General features: G+C 38.1%; 1 protein-coding gene across 4 annotated transcripts in view; it reads left to right on the plus strand.

Moving 5' to 3' along the window:
• The window catches only part of RANBP17 (RAN binding protein 17), a 345,605-nt gene that overhangs the window by 257,056 nt on the left and 66,509 nt on the right, over nt 1–22,040 (plus strand). For 2 of the 4 annotated variants that reach the window (XM_043887360.1, XM_043887362.1), the window contains 3 exons: nt 6,790–6,893; nt 12,573–12,661; nt 21,447–21,566. In XM_043887360.1, coding sequence (XP_043743295.1) covers nt 6,790–6,893; nt 12,573–12,661; nt 21,447–21,566 — 313 coding nt within the window. The remainder of the gene's footprint in view (nt 1–6,789; nt 6,894–12,572; nt 12,662–21,446; nt 21,567–22,040) is intronic. The other 2 variants (XM_043887363.1, XM_043887361.1) reach the window with 1 other exon arrangement.

Raw genomic sequence — 22,040 nt, forward strand, 5'->3', positions numbered from 1 at the left:
GGGGTTTTGAATTTTTTTATTTTTTATCTATTTATTTAGTTTTTGGCTGCACTGGGTCTTCGTTGCCAGGCTTCCCAGGTGGCTCAGTGGTAAAGAATCCAGCTGCCAATGCAGGAGATGTGGGTTCAGTCCCTGGGTTGGGAAGATGCCCTGGAGAAGGAAATAGCAGCCCACTCTCCATGGACAGAGGAGCTTGCTGGGCTACAGTCCATGGGGTTGCAGAGTCGGACATGACTGAGCACACACGCGTGCGTCTTGGTTGCTGCGCCCAGGCTTCTCACTGCCTGACTTCTGCTGCTGCAGAGCACCGGCTCTGGGCGTGTTGACTTCAGCTGCTGTGGCTCGCGGGCTTAGTTGCCCCACAGCATGTGTGATCTTCCCCGGCCAGGGATCCAGCTGATGGTACCCTGCATTTCAAGGCGGATTCTTAACCACTGGACCACCAGGGAAGCTGGTCCTTGGTTTTAAACAGATTACAGTCACCCCTCAGTATACACAGGGCCTTGGTTCCAGGACCACCATCCCCCACCAGTACCAAAATCCGCATTTGCTAAAGTCCCTAAAATGTCATAGTTTTGCAAATAATGTGTACACATCCTCCTGTATACTTTAAATCATCTCTAGATTACTTGTAATACCTAATATCTAAAAGCTACATAAATAGTTGCCAGCCATGGCAGATTCAAGTTTTGCTTTTTGGACCATTATAGAACTTTTTTTTCCTGAATATTCCTAATCTCTGGTAGGTTGAATCCAAGGGTGTGGAACTTACAGATATGGAGGATCAGCTGTTTTCTTCTTCACTCACTGCCTTTGTGTCTCCTTCTGTGCCTCTCCTCTCTCCTTATTAAGAGCTTCATGGCATTAGACCTGGTCTTTACTGATATATTAGTTTCCTATTACTGTTTTGGGGCTTCCCTGGTGGCTCAGATGGTAAAGAATCCATCTGCAATGCAGGAGACCCAAGTTCAGTCCCTGGGTTGGGAAGACCCCCTGGAGAAGGAAATGGCTACCTACTCGAGTATTCGGGCCTGGAAAATTCCATGAACAAAGGAGCCTACTGGGCTATTTTAACAAATTACCACAAAGTTAATGGCTTAAATATTATAAAAATTTATTTTATAATTCTGAAGGTCAGAAGTCCAATATGGGTCTCAGTGGGCTACCATCAAGTGTTAGCAGGGCAGTGTTCCTCTCTGGAGGCTCTGAGGAAGATTATGTTCCCTTGCCTCTTTCAGCGTAGAGGCTACCTGTTTTCCTTGGTCCATGACCTCCTTTTCCAAGGTCCATCAAATACTTCTTATTCTGCCATCTCTCTGGTTCTCCCCTTTCTGCTTCTAACACTTTCCTGGACCTTTGCAATTACATGAGACCCACCTGGATAACCCAGGATAATCTTCTATTTTAAAGTCAGTTGATTAGCAGCCTTTTAATTCTCTTTTGTCATATACTCACAGATTCCAAGGATTAGGATGTAGACATCTCTGGAGGGCTTTTATTCAGCCTACCGTTCCTACTTATCACTAATACCAAAGTATTTCACACAATACATATTATACAATAAATCCTCAGGTAGTAACTGTTGGCTGCCATCATTTATTATTACCTTAAGTATTCATATTACTTGCTTCTCCTTGGTCACTCCCCCAACTCCCCAGTAATCTATCTGCTATTTGAATTTGAGAAAATGAGAAGTTTCACTGTTTACAGGTAAGGGAGGGGACCCAGATATTTGGTGGTGGTAGTTTTGTTTTTTGTTTTTTGGGGGTGGTGCATGTCAAGATTCTCATACCACAAAATTCATCCTGTTAAAGTATATAATTCAGTAGTATTTAGATTTAGTAGTTTTTAGAATATTCACTCAGTGTGCAACTATTACCATTATCTAGATGGTTCCAGAATATGTTCATCACCCTAGAAAGAAGCCCTGTACCCATAAAGTGGTGTCTCCTCATTATCCCTGGTTCCTGAAAGCCACTCATCTACTATCTATCTCTATGGATTTGCTTGTTCTGGACATTTGGTATGAGTGGAATCATATATGTGACCTTTGTATCTGGCTTCTTTCATGTACCATGATGTTTTTGAGGCTCGTCTATGTTTAGCATATATAGCGCTTTATTCCTTTTCTTGACTGGTATCCCATTGTATGGATATACCACATTTTGTTTATCCATTTATCAGTTGATAAACAGTAAGGTTGTTTCCACCTTTTGGCTATTTTGATAATGCTGCTCTGAACATTCATATGTTAAGTTTTGGTATGGACATATGCTTTCAGTTCTCTTGGGCATGTTCCTAGGAATAAAATTGCTGGGTCATATAACAACTCTGTTTTTAACTTTTTGAGTACTTACCAAACTGTTCTCCACAGTCACTAAATCATATATTTGCTTCACCATTTTACATTCCCACCAATCTAGATTTTAAATTATACAAAATAACAAATGAAGTATCCTATAAATAAAATATCTAAAAGCCAACATACTAAAATAGTTACTGTTTGTATTTTAATGTGACTTCGCTGAAGGAGAAAAAAATTGAAATTCAAAAATGAGTAACTTTCTGTTGAATCAGGTCACTGGAAATCCAGTAGAGGGGATTTAGTTTGGGGCATCCCCCTAAAACCTGAAGAGTACTGTTTTTATCTGTGCATGACTGGGAACTTAGAGTGTTATGTTAATATTTACTTTTCCTGATGCCAGTGAAAACAGTAGCCTATAAATTGACACTTCAACCTCTCAGATTATACTGGTGTCTGAGCCTGTGTCTTAAACTGGCAGTTTCCATTATTATTCATAAAATGTTCACATGTAGATTTGGCATACTGAATATACGACTGCATACTTGAATATGAAGTTGTAAGAACACGTTTTCTTTTTTTCGTATGTAAACAGTAAATGATACCTTCGTCAGTAACACAATGGGGAAAAATCTTTAATAGATATATAAAGTGTTTTGCATGAGTAAGCAAAAATGACCAGTTTTCTAGCTGAGATGATGCAACATATCATTGCAGTAATAGGAACAGTGCTAATTGATACATAAATGTTTCTATGGGAATAATGCACCAATGTTTCTCATTTGCCCACTTTAAACTCAAGTGATTGCAGAGGAGTCCCTTTTTCTCACCAGAACCAAGCTAATTGTTCTTCACTCTCTTCTACTTTCATGCAACTGCAAAGTCAAGATTTTGTGACCCTGACTTCAGTCCCTACCTCTGACCCCTTTCACCCTGTCGGAGACATAGCGGGGGAGAACATGAAGTAGAGTTGGAGAGTAAAGCAGAACTAATTTGAGGCCGTGGTTCACTGACATTTACCAGCCAGAAGATGTTGGACAAACTAACTCCTTCAACCTCTCTGTTCACATTTAATTGAAGGAAATAATCATACCACTCTGTAGGATTGTTGTGACCATTATTGACGTAACCATGCTTTGAAGATAGTAAAGGCTACATAGGTGTTTGTTAAGTAGATTAAGTACCAGATTCACTGGCTGCACATGATACGTACTCAAGAAATAGCTATTGTTATCCAGTCACTACACAAATTCTTGACCGTTTTCTAAGCACTGGGGATACAGTGATGATGAAAACAGACTGGGTTCCTTCCCCAAGGAGCTTACATTCTAGTAGGAAAGACAATGAATAAATAAGCAAATTAATAGCCAGTCATAGTAAGCCTCAGAAGAAAAGTGAAGTAGTTTATGCGGTTGGAAAGTAGGTGAGGGTGAAGGACACCCACTGTGGTGCTGTTTTGGGTAGAGTGGTCTGGGAGATCCTTTCTGAGGAAGTGACATTTAAGTAGAATTGCTGCTCACATTGCTTTCTTTAGTGTTTGCATCTTGACTTTTCCCTTCACATTTTGGTGGCTTTCTCTTATGCTCCTAACGTCCCTGTTTGCCTCAGACTTTGATTAAGGAAGGAGATAGTCAGGGATTTTTTAAATCTGTAACTCAGTATACTACGTAAAGGGTTTAAATGTTCCAAGTTCTGAGTTTATCTTTGTTCTGAGTAAACATCCTTACCTTGCTCCCAGAGGAAGGATATTGGGCTGGCAACCTCATTGTCACACTGTATTTGACCACCATAAGCACCTCTGTGACGTTCACGTTAAGCTCAAAACAACAAAAATGTTCCTGGCTATCATTTCTAAGTGCCAGACACTAAGCAACAGGGCATGCAGGTGTTTTGTTGTTTAATCCTCACAGCTGCCTTTAAGAAGTAAGTGTTATGTCTCTTAATTACAGGTGAGTGAAGAGAATTTATCCAAAACCAGACAGCTAATAGCGACAGAACCAGGATTCAAGCATAGAACTCTCAAAGCATCCATTCTTTAAGCACCCTATCTGCCTGCAGTGATCATTGTCACTGTTCTCATTAATCCCATCTTTAGAAGAATGAGATTACATAGTTTAAATATAATGTATTATATATGTAAGGAATTGGTGTTTACTTCAGTTAGTAATTTTTCTGTCTTTGGTGTTAAGAAAATAAGATGTTTTTAAAATTTACCTTTAATTGAGCAACTACTTTTCATTCACATACACTATTTCCCTAATACACACCAGGCACTGTTCTACGTGCATCATCTATTTTGTGTGTGTGTGTTAAAACATTTAATAAATACAGTAATCTTCAAAGATAGGTATTCTTTCTTATTTTATAGATGAGAAAACTGAGACTCAAAGTATAAATATCCATACTTGAAAAGTATGTAGTGGAGCCAGACTCTGGGTCTGTTTATCGAGGCGTCTTATCTACATCATTCTCCTTCACACAGAAGCAAAAAGATGCAGTTTCAGCTCTCCAGGAGCAAAGCCAGAGATACTATCATTGTAGGCTGATAGATCTAATCATTTACATACACACGTTATAAATTTTATCTCATTTAATCCCCACAGTAACCTTCATCTAATGGTGGTGGTGGTGGAATGACGTAGGTGGTAATATTTAGTGTTAGGGTTAGCTCTCTGCCAAAATATCTGCCATTCCCATCAGACTGACAAAGGCCATCTAAAGAATCAAACAAAATGCTCTGGGAACCCAGAGGAAGATGGGAACGCTTGCAGTAGATTCTTAGAGAGTACTTGAAGGGGAGTTTGATTCAGACATTGGGAAAGCTATCATTTAACCTAGGCTTTGAAAAATAAAACTAGCTCCTGTAAAGATCTCTAATGTTAGCACCAGTTGACAGAGGGTGTGTCTAAGAGGAGTAACTTGGTTGCATAGTCAACTTTGCAGAGTGGAGATTTTAATCTGGAGTCAGACGCACTGCCATTGCACCACGAGGTCACTATAATTTGGTTTGCCTTCACCTAGTACCCTGATCCTTGTGTTAAACAGCATACTAGGAAAGAGTCACTGGCCTTTTGACATCTCTTTGTCAGCAAAGCGAAGTCCCTGAATCTGTTGGACTCCGACTCCAGAAACAAAGTGTGTCCATTTAAAGAGAAAAGAGAAGTCACCAAAGATCAGGGTCAAGCCGGATCAGCCACTCCTTAAGAGTCAAAGGTCCTGATTCTGCCATTGATCTTCTGTGTCTGTTGCCTTGGACCACACCCTCCTGTTGTTGTTGTCCAGTCACTCAGCATGCCCAGCTCTCTGCACCCCATGGACTGCAGCATGCTAGGCTGCCCTGTCCTTCACTGTCTCCCGGAGCTTGCTCAAACTCATGTCCACCCTCCTTATCTGTAGAATAACATATAGGCCAGTGTTTCTCAAACATTTGCATGCATCTAAATTAGCTGGAGGGCTGCTTAAAATGAAAATTGCTGGATCTGGGATGGAACCTGAAATTTTATATCTGACTAGTTCCCAGGTGATACTGATGCTGCTAGGGCAGGGACCAAACTCTTGAGACCCACTGGCCTCTTCTCTGAGATCTTGTTTCCTCTCTAATTCTATTTAAAAAATGATAGCAAAGAAATCACAAGATCTAGACAGTATAGTTCCACCTCCAACTAAGTATGCTACCCTGAGCAAGTCACTTAACATTTCTCTGCTTGTTTCTTCATCTGTACAGTGGGGCTCACAATTCCCTGTGGCGTAGGATGAATGAGTAAACTTTCTCATTTGAAGGAACCCACTTTTGCGAAGGATAGAATGAAAATTGTCAATTGTGCATATTCATATGTTAAATGAAAATTCTACCTTCATAGTGAAAAACAGTAGAAAATGTCTCTCCCCGCTTTTATAAAAAGAAAAAGAAGCTTATTGCAAAAAGAAGTGTATTCACGGAGAATGTACTTAAAACCATAATGACCCATGAGGGACCTCATCCTGTTTTGGCAGGACCCCATCCTGTTTCCCTGACATCTATTTAACAAATTAATAAAAAAAAGAACATAAATAAAAGAGAGCAATAACTTAGCACTATCTCGGCACCTGAGTCTGTGAGTCCTTTAGGGCCTTGGCACCTAAAGAGAAAAGAAAAACAGACCCTGTTCTCTGAGGCTTTGAAAGTGGCTTTCCTTGAGGCATTAGGGAAACTCTGGGGGCCCTAAGAGCTGAAAGGCTTAGGTGCCTGGGGCATGAGTCTGTTTGATCCAATAAAGAGCCAGAGAAAAAAATGGCTGGTAAGTAATTTTGCTATTTCATTTGGTGCAAAAGAGAAGGCAAAACACCAGAATATTCAATGAGCCAAAGCACAGAATGTGATATGGATGTGAATGCAGGCTGACCCCTTCTCGAGAACATTTCTGAGCCTGAATAAAGCACTCACTGTGAAGGCTAATGGACAATAGCATGCATTTTAAACCGTGATGACCCTTTTGTTTTTCTGATAGGCGAAGATGAGGATGAATTTGAAAATTTCATGCTGCCTCTTACAGTCTCTTTCGAAACAGTATTACAGATATTCAACAACAACTTTAAACAAGAAGATGTAAAGGTGGGTTTGTTTCCAAACATGAGGAAAGGTAATTTTGTTCATTCTAGGACAAAACCTAGGTGTAAATTCAGAACAAGGGCTGTAGGTCTGTGTGCTCCGTGCCTCATCAGTCCTCATTTCCCAGTTACCTGTGTCTTTGAGGTGTGCTTTTCTTATAAGTACTTTTCTTGTACAAATGGACTTTGAGGTTATCAAATGATTTCAGATAGTCAGCTTATGATTAGATGGCATATTTGTCTCCCATGGCAGTATCTTTTAAAAGAACATTTCTCATGGGTACGCCACTTTAAATGTCCCTATTCCCTCATCCACCCCGCACTGTATGTTTCAACATATTTATATGGAGGAATGTGCAGATGTACACATGCTAAAATACCACTTCTCTAAATATTTTTAAAACAAGAATTTATATAAATCAAGACTTTATTAAATGGCTAGGCATATATGTATAAATAGGAGCTGGTCTTGAAATATTGCGTTCTTAAACTGAACAAAGTGATTAGGATAACTGATAGCTAAATAAGGTTTTTATGTGCCTGTGGGAGCCATATTAGGATTGATTTGACAAGTCAGTTCAGCTGTGGCAACAGTCATAATATCTAAGACAACATTATGTTTTATTAGTAAAATCCTTAAGTGTGTAGCAAGCTGTTTGTGACAACACAGCCCCATATTTTAATATGGGGGATGGGGAACACAAGATCTGCTAAATAGGAGTAACATCTTCTGAAATTCTCATGCATCAGGGCTATATTAAATAGACTGACACTGGTTATTATTCTTAAAAGACTAATGAATATATAGCAATAATGTAGCCACCTTTGCTGGTGATACTTGAATCATGTTTACTGTTACTTGAGATACGGTGAAAATACTGACCATCATTTTGCACAGCTCTCTTCTCTCTATCAAAAAGAAATATTAGCACTAAGAAGCCAAACAGAAGAATGATGGCCTTTGGTGATTATTTAGTGTAGTTCATCTACTAAAAAATAATTAACCAAACACTGTACCTTTTATTTTGAAGTAGAGTTTTTGAAATGAAGGTTTATCAATATGCAATTGTCATAGAATTTTAAAACTTAAAAAAAGATCTTAGTGATCTTCTGTGTGTTTGTAATGTTGCTGAAATTCTTCCCCAGAGTTTCTGTTCCGGTTAGCTTTATTTTTCAGTTGTCTTCCAAATATTTTTAATGACCGAAAACAAATCTTTGCAACTTTAAGGTGGCTATTGCTGCCCTTTATATCAGAAAAGAAGCAGTAAGATTGAAAAAGAGTATCTTTATAAAAATTACATTTGTCTCATTTGAAGATTTCATTATACTCCAAGCCCGTTTTGATGTAATCCCATCTAGTTTGATAGAAACCATCTTCCTAGAGTCATTTTTAATGGAGTTCCAGTGATATATCCCTAAACCAGCAAGTTCTTAACGACCCTGGAAAGTGACTGCTTGATTACACTTTAACGGTATTTGCAAATAAAATCACAAGTAATTAAGGGGAAATCTCCAGGCTTTTGAGCAAGTTTGATGCATGATAACTGCCTGATTCAGCTTCATCTAGAGTAATGCTGTGTAGGCAACAGCTACTGAGATCAATAGCAACGTAATGATAGTGGCAGAATTAAGTGAGTAACCTGAGAACTGTGCCTCAGAATGCATGCAGCTGCCACGGACCAAGGCCACACAGTGCACTCCGTGCTTCCGTCCTAAATGTTCATCAAAAGACGCCCTGCAGGAAAATGGAGTTAGATGCTCTTTATTGCTGATCGTGTCTCTTGCCACATTTATCAGGGAAATTGGATTAGCAGTTGGCAGCTGCAGGTAGACAAGATTCTGCAGTGATTAAATATGCAGCTTGGCTGCATTTGTTGTGACAGACCTTTAGTAAATTCTACTGTAAGCACCATCTGTCTAATTTGTATAAAGAAAACTTGGTGCTTTAAGCTACCGATAAAGAACTAAATCTGTTGCTTTATCATAAACAAAACTTTTGCACTAAATGCTTTTAAATGTAATTTATTAGGTTAAGGCTATTTTTCTATCATGATGAATAAATAATACATGCAGAAGTGCTTTCAGGTACTTCATTTTGCAAGTACTAAAGATAAAAACAGTTCTGTTTTGTTCTTCAATAAAGTATTTAGTATTCCAATCCACAGGAGGTGATGCTGTTAAAATATCTCTGTGAAAATGCCGCAGGACTGCCAAATTCATTTAATTTGCAACCCTTACCAGGATTTTCTAACTCCCTGTTTATAGATATTTTTCAAATGCAGATTTCAGGATGAGCACAAACATTAAGGACCTACATTGCCAAATTGAAATATGGTTGTGAGAGGAGGAAATGCTGTAAAACTCCTAAATTTATAGCTTTGTTTTCTTGCTTAGTCCTAATAAAATTGAAGAGAACATTGAATTTTTGTCTTGGGTTTTTCTTTTCCAAGTAAAGGGGAAAAGGAAGAAACTGCTATGGCAAACCCTGGCTCTAAAGCATTAGTTCACAGTAAATGTTTCCCCCATAATTGTACCCTTAGTAAAATACAGTCCAATACCCTGACTACCCATGCATCATTTTTGATTTGGCTATGACGTCATCGGTTTTAAGGAAAATGAATGAAAACTTCTAGGAGGAAAAGGAGCAGTTAAATAGGAACCTGCTATCTTTAGTCCCTTCGTAAAAACTCCACAATGTTAAATTATTTAAAATCCTAGATTTTCAGCATGCGCACATTAAAAGTTTTCGCACTAAGTGCCAAATGTTGCAAACAGCACTTTAACAGAATGATTTTGCTTTGATCCCTGTAGCAGTTCCTGAATAATTTATCACAGGTTATTGCCTTAATTCTGGAGAGGGATAGAGCAATAAAGGCAGATGAAAACACTCCAGTTGAAACACCTTGGGGCCTGCTCATTCCTCTGACACGGCTCTTTTGTTGGAACTATTTAGAGGTTATTAAGATGTGTCTCCAGAATTAAGAGTATGCTGTAAGGATGAAGACAGCCATCTTAATTCTAAAGACAAAGCACAATGACCCTTCACCTTCTTTTTCTTTGTTGTTATTATATAGTAGAATTATGAGGATAATATTATAGCTGCCCCCAGTAGTGCCACTACAGTAAAGGGTCTGTCAGACTTTCCATTAGAAACCCTGTTTTGGGGGTCAGGGTGGAAGGAGTCGCATTTCAGCTGTTTCCCGGCCCATCCATCTCACACTTGGCACACAGACAACCGTTCACCATGCAGGAGGCTGAAACACCAAGCAGTTTCTCCGTGAACTATCCAAGAACAGAATCCTGAGGATTAGATACCTCAGACTTGCCCCACTCCCCAGAGCAGCCTCACTTTATAAGGACCTCTCATTTTTCAGACTAGTCAAGTGTGACTAGCTATAGGAGAAAGGTAACTTTTGAAATAAACCTCTTTCCACTGTTTTAAATGAGATGGTAAAGCGTGCCTCTTCCTCCCCTGAATTTCAGTCAGACCACCCCTCGCTTTCTGAGATTGTCTGGTAGCCTGGTTGAACTAGTTAACAGGTTTCCTTGTCTCGTACCAGACTGGGTATGTTTTGACTATCAAGAAAGTACTTCCTTAGTGTTGTTTGAGCATCTGTATAGATTATTTCAGTACTATTGCTGCTTTGAGGTAAAAAATTGAGCATAATAAATCTGTTTCTCACATAAACACTGCATTTTCCTGCTCAATTGAATCTATTGAAAACATAGTTACTATATTGTCATATGCATTCTCTGCTTTGTAGTAACATTTTCTTTTTTTGGTAACATTTTCTAATATTAAATATTGATATAATTTCATAGGTTTGAGCCCTTCTATTAACTTGGCATCTTTTAAGAAAGAAAAATTTGTGATAAAATAAACATTAACCTTTTTGTGTAATAAGGATAGTCTAAAATATTTTTAGAGCCTTTTACACTAGACACAAACTAAAACTCATTTTTCCTATTGACCAGTTTAGAGTTGAATGTTGAGTACCTTATGTATATGTGAAAACTTAAGATTATTTGAAGAGTAGCCTGTAACCTATAAGTGTACATAATAAAAATAGAACCCGAAAAGGCCACTTTGATAGGAAGACTGCAAAGAGAATTAGAATAGAGTTGTTCAGAGAAGACTTCTTAGAAGACATATTTTGTTCTGGAAGCTGCAAGAAACATGGAAAGCTGAGAAAGAGGAGGAAGGTTCCAGGTGATGAAAATGGGTTCCATAAGAGGCAAAATGTTTTTTTTTTTTTTAAGTAGCAATCATATGAGAGAACTACAGAGAGACTAGCCGATTATAGAAAAATAAGTACCGGTAAGCTTATGAAAGGAAAAGGAATAAGTTATTTAAAGAAGCAGAAACAAACACTCAGGGTTTACAGATTCAGAAATTCAGATTACCATCATTCTGTAAGCTGTTACGCAGTATAGAAGCTGAATATTATTATAAAAAAACTTCCAGTTGTATTGAGTCACCTTTTAGGTATGGGGTATGGGAGGGCAGGGAATCAAAAATTACAGATCTTTGTGATAAACTATTTCCGATTTTGAAATTTTTTAGCCATTAAATGATGGTCAGGATTCACTTCCAAATCCCTAATGCTAATTTAAATGCCCTCCTATAGAGATTTTCATTTATTACCAAAGTATGAGGGAAAAGAAAATCTGACTAAAGAAAAAGTTCAGAGATCATTTTCTAGCAGAGTATTTACACTGAAATCTTAAGAAATCACAGTTGCATATCTCAATTATCACACCCCCTTGTTTTGCAATTATGTTTATTTGTACTCTTTGTTCTGACATTCTAGCATCTGTTCATGGGCTTTCTTTCTCTCTTCCTAAACATCATCCTAAGGACAGCTTAATTAAGAGTCCAGAGTAAAATCAAATCTCTTTTATTTAAGAGTCAAATTTTTGTTTTGTTTTCTCTAAAGCTAAATATTTATGGAACACTTATGTATGTATCAGTCTCTTGTTAGGCATTTTTATATAAATTTACCCCTGTCTCTACTTCTGTAAGAAAGACATTATTAGCCCCTTTTAGAGATGAGGAAACTGAGACTGATAAATGGCCTTGCTTTAAAGTCTTACAGTTAAGAAGTAAAGCTGGGTTTAAATGCAAGTCTTCTGATACTGAAGAACTCTTTTCCTTGCTTGGGGAATGTGAGTGCCATTCTGGGTGTGTCACAGTACCAATAGGTCATCTGGCCAGTTTTTTGTTGTCCTAAGTTACTGAGAATATTCCTTAGGGATCTTTAAATGTCAGTGTGCTTTCAGGTTAGACTCCAGATTGCATAGTGGGACTGATTTCTTACAAGCCAATGTGGTTAAGATTTGTTTTTGTTGAATAATGTCTAGACCCTGTACATTTCTGTTTTGTGGAATTATCGGTCCTCTTTTTTTTTCTAATTTGGCATTATTCAGGAAAAAATATGTTAATCTCAATGTTTCTATGCCGCTGGAATTATGACTTAGCTCAATTTATAAGAAGCAGAATTGGTCAGCAGATCTGATGGTCTGTTTGCTTAAAAAGTCTTTGGCTTTCTATAGAAAGAGGTCTGAGCGAGACATTTTAGCTAATGAATCAAAATCAGATATGTGGTCATTATTGCCTGATTATTACTCCATCTGCTCTGCGCTAACGTGAAAATCAATTACTGTGTCTCTTTCCCACTGACAGCGTATGTTGATCGGGCTGGCAAGAGATCTTCGAGGGATTGCCTTTGCACTGAACACAAAGACCAGCTACACCATGCTGTTTGACTGGATGTATCCTTATTACACTGTGACAATACCAGCTCTGTGCGCAGAGGGATGCCAGGCCCCTGGCTTTCATGTAATAGTATGGCACAGTAGGGAAGAGGAAACAAAGCTAAATGAACTAACGTGTGATCAGCTGAAAATTACAGCACAGTGGCAGCGCACAGATAACTGAGCACATCACTTGGAGACCCAGCTCCGAGAAGCCACTTTTTTGGTGCCATTAAATATTGACAACTTAAAAATCTCATCCCCAAATGATTGTTTATGTGGGGGTTGTGGGGATTCTTGGGCTAACATCTTTAAATCAAGATCAATGAAGCCTACCATTTGGCATTTTCTAAGGGATTTGGATTTTTACGCTATCTCAAATAGCAGAGCTGATTTCACTTTTTCTCTTTGAGACCTATTAATTCATCACGCTATAGTGTTTCATCATCATGAAAACATTAATGGACAAGAAAAGGGGAAAATAAATGTTTAGGATTTTTCATTTGATGTAAAATTTGAATTTACCACTGCCAAAGCTTAGTAAAGACAGCAAAAAAATTAAGGAAACAAAATCCCCCCCCACAGAAATGCCTCATCATTATGAGTAAAAAGAGCATGGATTTGCTATTGGGCAGACCTGGCTTGAATTCCTAGATCTCCATTTGCTGTGTAAACTTTGGCAATTTTTTTCACCTCTCTGAATTTCCTCATCTAAAAAAAAAAAAGACATCCAGTATCGTGGCTTATTGTAACCATAGAAATAGGCAGTGCACTTTATATTAATATAATGTCTGGAACATAATAGGTAATCATAGATGTTACTATGAATATTGTTTTAACAGTATTACGTGAATCCTCTTTGATCCTAACAGAAAGTAATAGGTAATCATAGATGTTACTGTTAATATTGTTTTAACAGTATTACATGAGTCCTGTTTGATCGTAACAGAAAGTGATAGTTCATGCAAGTTATGTAAGTAATGTAATGTTTTTCATGCCTTTTTGTTCTAATACAGGAAACCATCAGTGCATAAGAGAAATTCTGTAACCTTAAACAACTTCATTTTTAAGTTATATTATTTCTCAGTTGCTCTTTTCAAACCCTTTTTATCAAACCTCCCTCATAAATTGCAAAAGAAACTTGTTAAAGATAGTCTTCAACTGATGGCACATTTATGGCAAAAACATAACAGGATCTGGGCACGTTTTAGGGAGATCTCCACATGTTAAAGAAATTGTTTGACATTAATTTGAATACTGACTTACATTTTTACTTACTGTTAAAACCTACCTCATCAGATTTGTGTGTCCATAGACGGGTTAGAGATAAGAATTTCCTTCCATTGAGAAATCATGTATGTCTTTGTACCAGCATACAAAGCACATGTGCAGACTGCAGACTTTAACATGGAAAGTCACACAGCTCTTTTAACGATGAAAAATAAATGAATTACATATGACTCTTTCATTTCTCTAAACACAAATAGAAGCTCACAAAGCAAAAACTCTAATTTATTTCAAAAATTACTAAAACTTCATTTTGGCACTCTAAAATTAATGATTATCTTGAAACCAACTACAATTCTAGGATGTCCAGCAATTAATGCTTCACGTTTTTCTCATCAACAGTCCTAACCAAGCGTTAAGATAAGAACGTTCCCCTTACCATCAAAGAATAGAAATATCTGTCATAATTGGTACTGCCTAAAATTTATAGAACATATTATAATTTAACTTTTTAATTAAGCCTTTTTCATTTCCTCACTTAGCTCCTCCTTTTGGGTACCTATCAGAAATGAAACTTTTGTCCAGCAGATGGCAGAAAATAGCAAATGGGAAAACCTTGAGGCTTGCTGTTTTGTTTTGAACTAGAAACCACTGTCTCCTCCTTTTGCCCATAGACATCGGTGTTATTAGGGTCGGGGGCAGAGGGCGAAGTGTCAGTTACGCAGGAAGTTATGTTAGATTGCCACACGAGGTGGCTTGGTACCGGCCCTGCTTATAATAATTGAGTTTCAGTAGCAAATCAGCTTCCTTGGGAAAAGGCCAAAGGCTTTTCATAATTGTATTGACAACAAAATGAATATGATAAATGGTGTTCATTCAGTTGAGGCAAGATTTATAGTTTTCCTTTGGGCAAGGGATGAAGAGCAAATATTTATAATAATAGTAAAATTTGTTTAAAAGTTACATTATTTGATAATTCAAAGAGCTTTATTAAAATATTTTGAAATACTTTAAGCAGTTTCAGGTGATAAAGTACAGATTCTTTCCAAAGTATTCTAGTAATATAAAAATGAGTAAGTATATGATTTTAAAAAAACATAGATATGAAAGTCATTTATTCTTCCTGAAATATTGATATGTCAAACCATCAGTGATGATTCTCACATTACTTGCTGGGGAAAGTTTATTTGCCTTTTATCCACAAAAAAAATGTATGTTCTTTAATTTTCTGTATAGTCCTTAACATGCAGAAGAAACATCCTATAAGAGCACATGTCATCTTAAAGTCAAAATGCATTTTATTTATGGTGATTATTTGATAAAATGCTATTCTAGTGGTTAGCTGTTTAATTTAAAAACATTTCTATAAACACTGACTGCATTAACTGGTACACAAACTACATTGCTTATCACTCTGTCCTTCCAAGCCTAAATTGCCTGGAACTACACAGCAACCATGTTTATAAATTGTCCCACTACTAGAGAACTGAAGAAGAATTATTGCTACTTCTTTGCCCCTATAGTGAGAGTGTAACAGTGAAAAGCATCTTACCTTGCAGTGTATTTAGTCACCTTGTTTAAACTTTTCCCAGATCATACATAGACTTGAGTATCAAAAATCCAGCAGGAAATTGAAAAAAAAAAAAAAATGAAGGAATGTGTATGATGCTATTTCCTCACACTCATCGCTTAATTGTCATAATTCTGATCTTTGAGTACACTGTTTTCAGTCATGCAGTCAGTGCTGTTGATTAATATGCATAAATATATTATACAAAGATAAGTCAAGACCATGAGATTTGTAAAGGGGGAGAAAAAAACTTTGAAATAGAACAGTATTAGGTTCCCGTCCTGATTTTACCACTTAACAACCTGTGGGGTTTGGGTAAATTACTTAATGTCTCAGAATCACAGTTTTCTCCTCCATAAAACAGGGCTAATAATGTTTAATCTCTCAGGTACGTTATAAGAAGTGAGTGAACTATATACATACACACACATATATGCATATATATATGTGCATATATAGGCTTAGTACAGTGTTTGGCACAAAGTAAATATACTCCACCGCTATTGTGAGTTCCTTTCCCTAATATGGAGTGAGACAAAGCAATCTGATTTGCTCACCTACCCAGCATATTTCTCTAACTGTGCTAAGGTTCATGAGGGATGTAGATTTTTCTTAGATCCTACCCCCAGAATGAGCTTATGGTTTAATAGAGTCAGTTAGGTAACTACCTAAATGACTGTAATAAAATATAGAAGATGGTAAGTGCCATAAAAAAGATATCAATAAAGTGATTGCATTTATCTGGGGCATCAGGAAAGGCTCTGTAAAGGTGAAGATATTTCTCTGAGTCTTAGCAAATAAGTAGGATTGGACTACTGGAATTGTGAAGCAAGAGGTTTTCTGTTGGTCTAAGTCAGACTTAGGAAGGAGAGTAGTGGAAAAGATGCTTTGTCAGAGATACCACTTATTTTATGGTTGGACACAGATTGTCTGGGACCCTTGACTATCAGACTAAGGAACTGAAAAACTTACTCCATAGATGGTATAAAGTAATTAATAGTTTTGATTGACTAACAGAATCAGAATTGTATTTCAAGAAGAAAATAGTTAGCAATGTGTTGGACAAACTGAAATAGGGAAGAAAGTAATCCTGAAAATATGCTATTCAGCAGGATTTTTTTTTAGTACATTGTGCTAAGCATGAGAAATTAATAAAATGTTTGCTTTTTATAAGAATGAGTAAAGTGGATTGCTCATTAGAAGCTCATAATCTAGTGGCTGTAATAAATAACTAATAAACCATCAATGTATTGTAACAAAGACGCATGCCAAGGACCATATGAACTTTGAAGAAGAAGAGATTGGTGTTTGGGGCTAGAAGTAGATGCCCCAGGGGGGTAAAAGTTGAGCTAGGTGTTGAAAGATAGATAGGCATCTGCCAGAAGCCTTCCCAGCAGCACTTGCCTCCATGAACGAAGATACAGATGGCTCACCTTCAGGGACTACTCTAACAATAAGCTCTGAACTGGCAGCCCATTTCTATTCTGGAACCCCATCCCCACACTCTTATCTCCTAAAAGTTTTAACAAAAGCTCTTCTGTTGCCTTCTAGTATACCAGAATGCTTTCTCTACTGTGAAATCTCAGAGAAAAAGAATTACATTTTTACTAATTTATACTTTCTTGGGGTCCAGCACATAGTAAGTAACTAATGGATGGATGGATGGATGGATGGGTGTCCTCAAGAAGCAAACCTCATGCTTTTCAGTTTTTCATGTTTAACATCTTATAAGGCAATAACAAATCATTAGTCTTTTTTATTTATCTGGTGTTGACCTTCACAATTCATTGAACAGATCTTTCTAGGTGAAAGCAATTAGATCAGTGCCACTTCTACCAAAGGGCTCCCCACTGTCTTCCTCCTATCTATATATATGTAGTTCTCACAAGGCCACTGGAAAATTAATCTCCTCGAGTGGGTTCTGATTCTCACCCTGTAATCTGAGTCTGAGTCTCACTCTGAAGCCTTTTAACCTCCCTGCTTGGTAGACCTCGACTCCGCCTTCCAGTAATCACTCATTTTCTCTGTGGCAGTCACCTCTGTCAGAAGCATATTAGAATTGGCCCCACTCTCATTCCACACAGAAAAGGGAGCATCCTCTCATATCCCCAGGCCTGATCCCATAGTGAGTACAGTGTGCTCTGAAAAATATGATGGCCCTAATGTCTTAAGAATGCTTTGCAAAGGGACTTGTGGTGCTTATGATATTCGTAGGTTCTGAGATTTGGGTCTTTTCAGTCCCCTGATGAGTCTCCAGGTCCTCCCCGCTTACGATCACTGGGTCTGTGCTCAGTGCTCTGGGTGGAATGTTTGTGCTCACTGCTCTGGGTGGGGTATTTTCTCGTTTGTGCTCCTCCAACACTGCTTCAGAGTCTTGGTACTCAAAGCATTCCTCTTACATGTTTACCACCCATCCTGAAGCGTGAATTCACAGGAATAAAAGCCCTGTATTACTTATCTCTGGATCCCTGGCCCCTAGCACAGTCCACAGCACATAGCTTTTACCATCTATCAAAAAAAAAAAAAAAACCCAACATTTCTAATCCATAGAAAAAATAAAACCAAGTTATCTCACAGTAGCCAAAATAGAGTTAATAATCAAGTTTGTTGATTTTTGTATTTTTCATTTTCATCCAACTGAAACCTCACACACACACACTTCTTATCTCCCATCTCTGCCTTATTTGTAGTACTTTCTAATGTGTCATATTTGTTTAATTTTCTATCTTATTAGAATATAAATTCCATGAAGGCCGGGATTGTTTTAATGTTTGGTTCATTGATGTCTCTAGAGAGTCTAACAGTCATAAGACATTTATAGACTAGGCCTTCAATAAATACTTAAGTAAATTGTTTCTATATATTTAAATACAGCCATAATATGGTATATCTAGGGGATCAAAAGTATTGCTTTTTGCATTTTTAGGGAGCATGACACTCTTAAGGTATTTGAGGGCTTATTTTCATTGAATGTTTTGTGAAGTGTTTCCTGAAGCTTCAAAGTGAAATGCACAGCTTAAAAGAATGAAATAGGTAGGTCTAATCAAGTACGCTACACCTCATGTTTACCACAACAGATATTTTTTGAAATCCGTTTTGTGCCGGGGACATGCATGCAATAACTGCCTGTGCACTGCTCTCAGAAAGCATATGACAGCAGAAACGAGGCGCTGTGATAGTGCTAGGGTACCAGAGCCATATGCAGAGACAACTCTAGGTGCGAGGGATTAGGGCTGATGTCGTAGAGGCTTCTTGGAATAATTGACATCTCTAATGAAATATGAGGCACAGACAGGAATTAGCAGAAATATACTGGGCAAACACAGGTCTTTGCTCTTTAAAAACTCACTGTCTAATGGAACAGATGGGTAATACAAGCAGTCAACCGTAATCAACAGTTTGTTGTAAGAGTGGTGGTCAAAGTGCTCAAGTGAACTTAGATGAGGAACAGATTGATGCCTTTTGACAAAAAAAGGAAAAGAAAATTTCACCATCCCAGGGGAAGTAAAACTTGAGCTAGATACTGAAATACAGTTTGGAATGTATTAGGCAGAAAAAAACAGCATATAGAGGAATGGAGGCAAGGGAGAGTCTGCTTCAGTGGATTTGCTGAGAATTAAGAATGGCTGAACCATAGATAAGGGCAGGAGCACTAACAGATGAGACCACAGGTAGGCAGGGACCAGATAAGGACCTTGTTTGCCATGCCAAGGAACTTGAAATTTATTCCAAGAGCAGGGAAGAAAATCATGATCTTCCTCACCATGGAGGTCACTACCCACAACACACAGGAAAGGAACAATATGAAGTGATTCAGTTCAGCACTTTCATCTGAAACAAAGACAAGTATATTAGAAAACATCAGAAAGAGACAGAGTTAGGGATAGGAAAAGAAAAAGGAAATGACGGTAGTAGCATAGGAAGGGTTTTTTCTGCTGAAGTTTTAGGGTTTAATATTCTGTGTGCATTTGGTAAGCAGGAGGCCAGTGGAGCTGAGTCAGAGTTTTCCAGGATCTGGTGGTCTCAGCCATGAACTTATCAGAGGCATGCAAGGCATGTACTAACTATTGATGAGGATGTTTGAGAATTTCTCCTTTAATGTACATGGGCCTACTTTTAGCAAACTGACCTTGAGTAGATTCAAGCTACCCAAGCTTTTCTTTCAATAGTACCTGAACCATGAACTTCCAAATGTTCAAGCTGGATTTAGAAAAGGCAAAGGAACCAGAGATCAAGTTGCCAACATCCACTGGATCCTTGAAAAAGCAAGAGAGTTCCAGAAAGACATCTACTTCTGCTTTACTGACTATGCCAACAACAAACTGTGGAAAATTCTTAGAGATGGGAATATCAGACCACCTGACCTGCCTCCTGAGAAATCTGTATGCAGGTCAAGAAGCAACAGTTAGAACTGGACATGGAACAACAGACTGGTTTCAAATAGGGAAAGGAGTACATCAAGGCTGTATATTGTCACCCTGTTTATTTAACTTATATGCAGAGTACATCATGAGAAATGCTGGGCTGCGTGAAGCTCAGTTGAATCAAGATTGCCGGGAGAAATATCAATAACCTCAGGTATGCAGATGACACCACCCTTACGGCAGAAAGCGAAAAAGAACTAAAGAGCCTCTTGATGAAAGTGAAAGAGGAGAGTGAAAAAGTTGACTTAAAACTCAGCATTCAGAAAACTTAAGATCACTGCATCTGGTCCCATTACTTTTTGGCAAATAGATGGGGAAACGAAACAGTGACAGACTTTATTTTTTGATCTTCAAAATCACTGCAGATGGTGACTGCAGCCATGAAATTAAAAAGACGCTTGCGCCTTGGAAGAAAAGTTATGACCAACCTAGACAGCATATTAAAAAGCAGAGACATTACCAACAAAGGTCCGTCTAGTCAAAGCTATGGTTTTTCCAATAGTCATGTATGGATGTAAGAGTTGGACTATAAAGAAAGCTGAGCAGTAAAGAATTGATGCTTTTGAACTGTGGTGTTAGAAAAGACTCTTGAGAGTCCCTTGGACTGCAAGGAGACCCAACCAGTCTATCCGAAAGGAAATCAGTCCTGAATATTCATTGAAAGGACTGATGCTGAAATTGAACTCCATTACTTTAGCCACCTGATGCAAAGAACTGACTCATTTGAAAAGACCCTGATGCTGGGAAAAATTGAAGGCGGGAGAAGGGGCTGACAGAGGATGAGATGGTTGGATGGCATCACCAACTCAATGGACCTGAGTTTGAGTAGGCTCCAGGAGTTGGTGATGGACAGGGAGGCCTGGCATGCTATAGTCCATGGTATCGCAAAGAGTTGGACATGACTGGGTGACTGAACTGAACTGAAAGCTTTTCTTCAAGCTATCATCCCGAATGTTCCTTGGGGCTACAGTGAAACTAAACAGCTGATTAAGTCAACAATTTTTAAAAAAGGAAAAAGAATGTGTGTAGATAATTTCTAAGCTGGGAGAGAAATACGTGGGGTTTACTATTTACCGTGCCCCTCTGGCACAGTGGTTAAGAATCTGCCTGCAATGCAGGAGACCCAGGTTCCATCCCTGGATTGGGAAGATCCCTGGAGAAGGGAATGACAACCCACTCCAGTATTCTTGCCTGGAGAATTCCATGGACAGAGGAGCCTGACTGACTACAGTCCATGGGGTCACAAAAAGCCGTATATGAATGAGCTACTAACACTTTCACCTTGTAATTTTATGTATTTTATTGATAAAAGTTATATAATAAACACCATTTTTTTTCTTCAGTAATTTGATGTGCAAGAAACTCGGATAATAGCAATTCAAATGTTTTTACCTTCATGAACTAAATTTATTTTCCTTTCCTACAATATTAAGTATAATGCTGTAAATATCATATGTTGCTTACATGGTACTTCATAAGTATGGCACACATAGAAGAAATGTGGATTCCTTTTTTTTTTTTTTTTTCAGTGGCACCAATTTTCAGGAACAATATTTCTTTTGACCCTTAAATTCTTTAACAGGCTTTATAACAGGTACCCAGCATATCTTCCTGTTCTTCAGAGGGCTATCGAGCTGTGGTATGGAGAGCCAGCATGTACAACTCCCATCTTAAAACTTATGGCAGAACTGATGCAAAACAGGTAAGAGGTATGATAGGCAAGTGGAAAAGTAATCTACTGTTTGGTAGCACGATTCAGAGGTCAGACGTTGCTGCCTAGTGTGTGTGTATTTAAGGCTTAGCAAGAACCCAGGAACCAAAATTTAAGATGATCAGTGAAGACAATAGAATTAGAGATACAAGGTTGAAACCTTTGGGGAGAAAGAATTAGGTGTATATGGGGACTCTGGCAACTGGGGGAAAAGTTGGAAGACCACAGCCATCATTATTTAAAAGATTCAAAAGCATGAAATGGAGAGAGGGTGGTTTTAACTGTTTCACTGCTTTCTGTAGAGGAGAAAAGGAGCTGAGAGGTCTCTGAGTTGAGATGCTTTATTTTGTAGATGAGGCTCCGAGAGCAATTAATGGACATACAGTTTGTCTCAAAAAGCCCTGGGGATTGTCCCTGCTTTGACTTTTAAGGTATCCTTCCTTTGTGCCAGAATGCACGTATGTG

Source organism: Cervus elaphus, chromosome 25 (genome assembly GCF_910594005.1).
Source record: "Cervus elaphus chromosome 25, mCerEla1.1, whole genome shotgun sequence".
Taxonomy (NCBI): domain Eukaryota; kingdom Metazoa; phylum Chordata; class Mammalia; order Artiodactyla; family Cervidae; genus Cervus; species Cervus elaphus.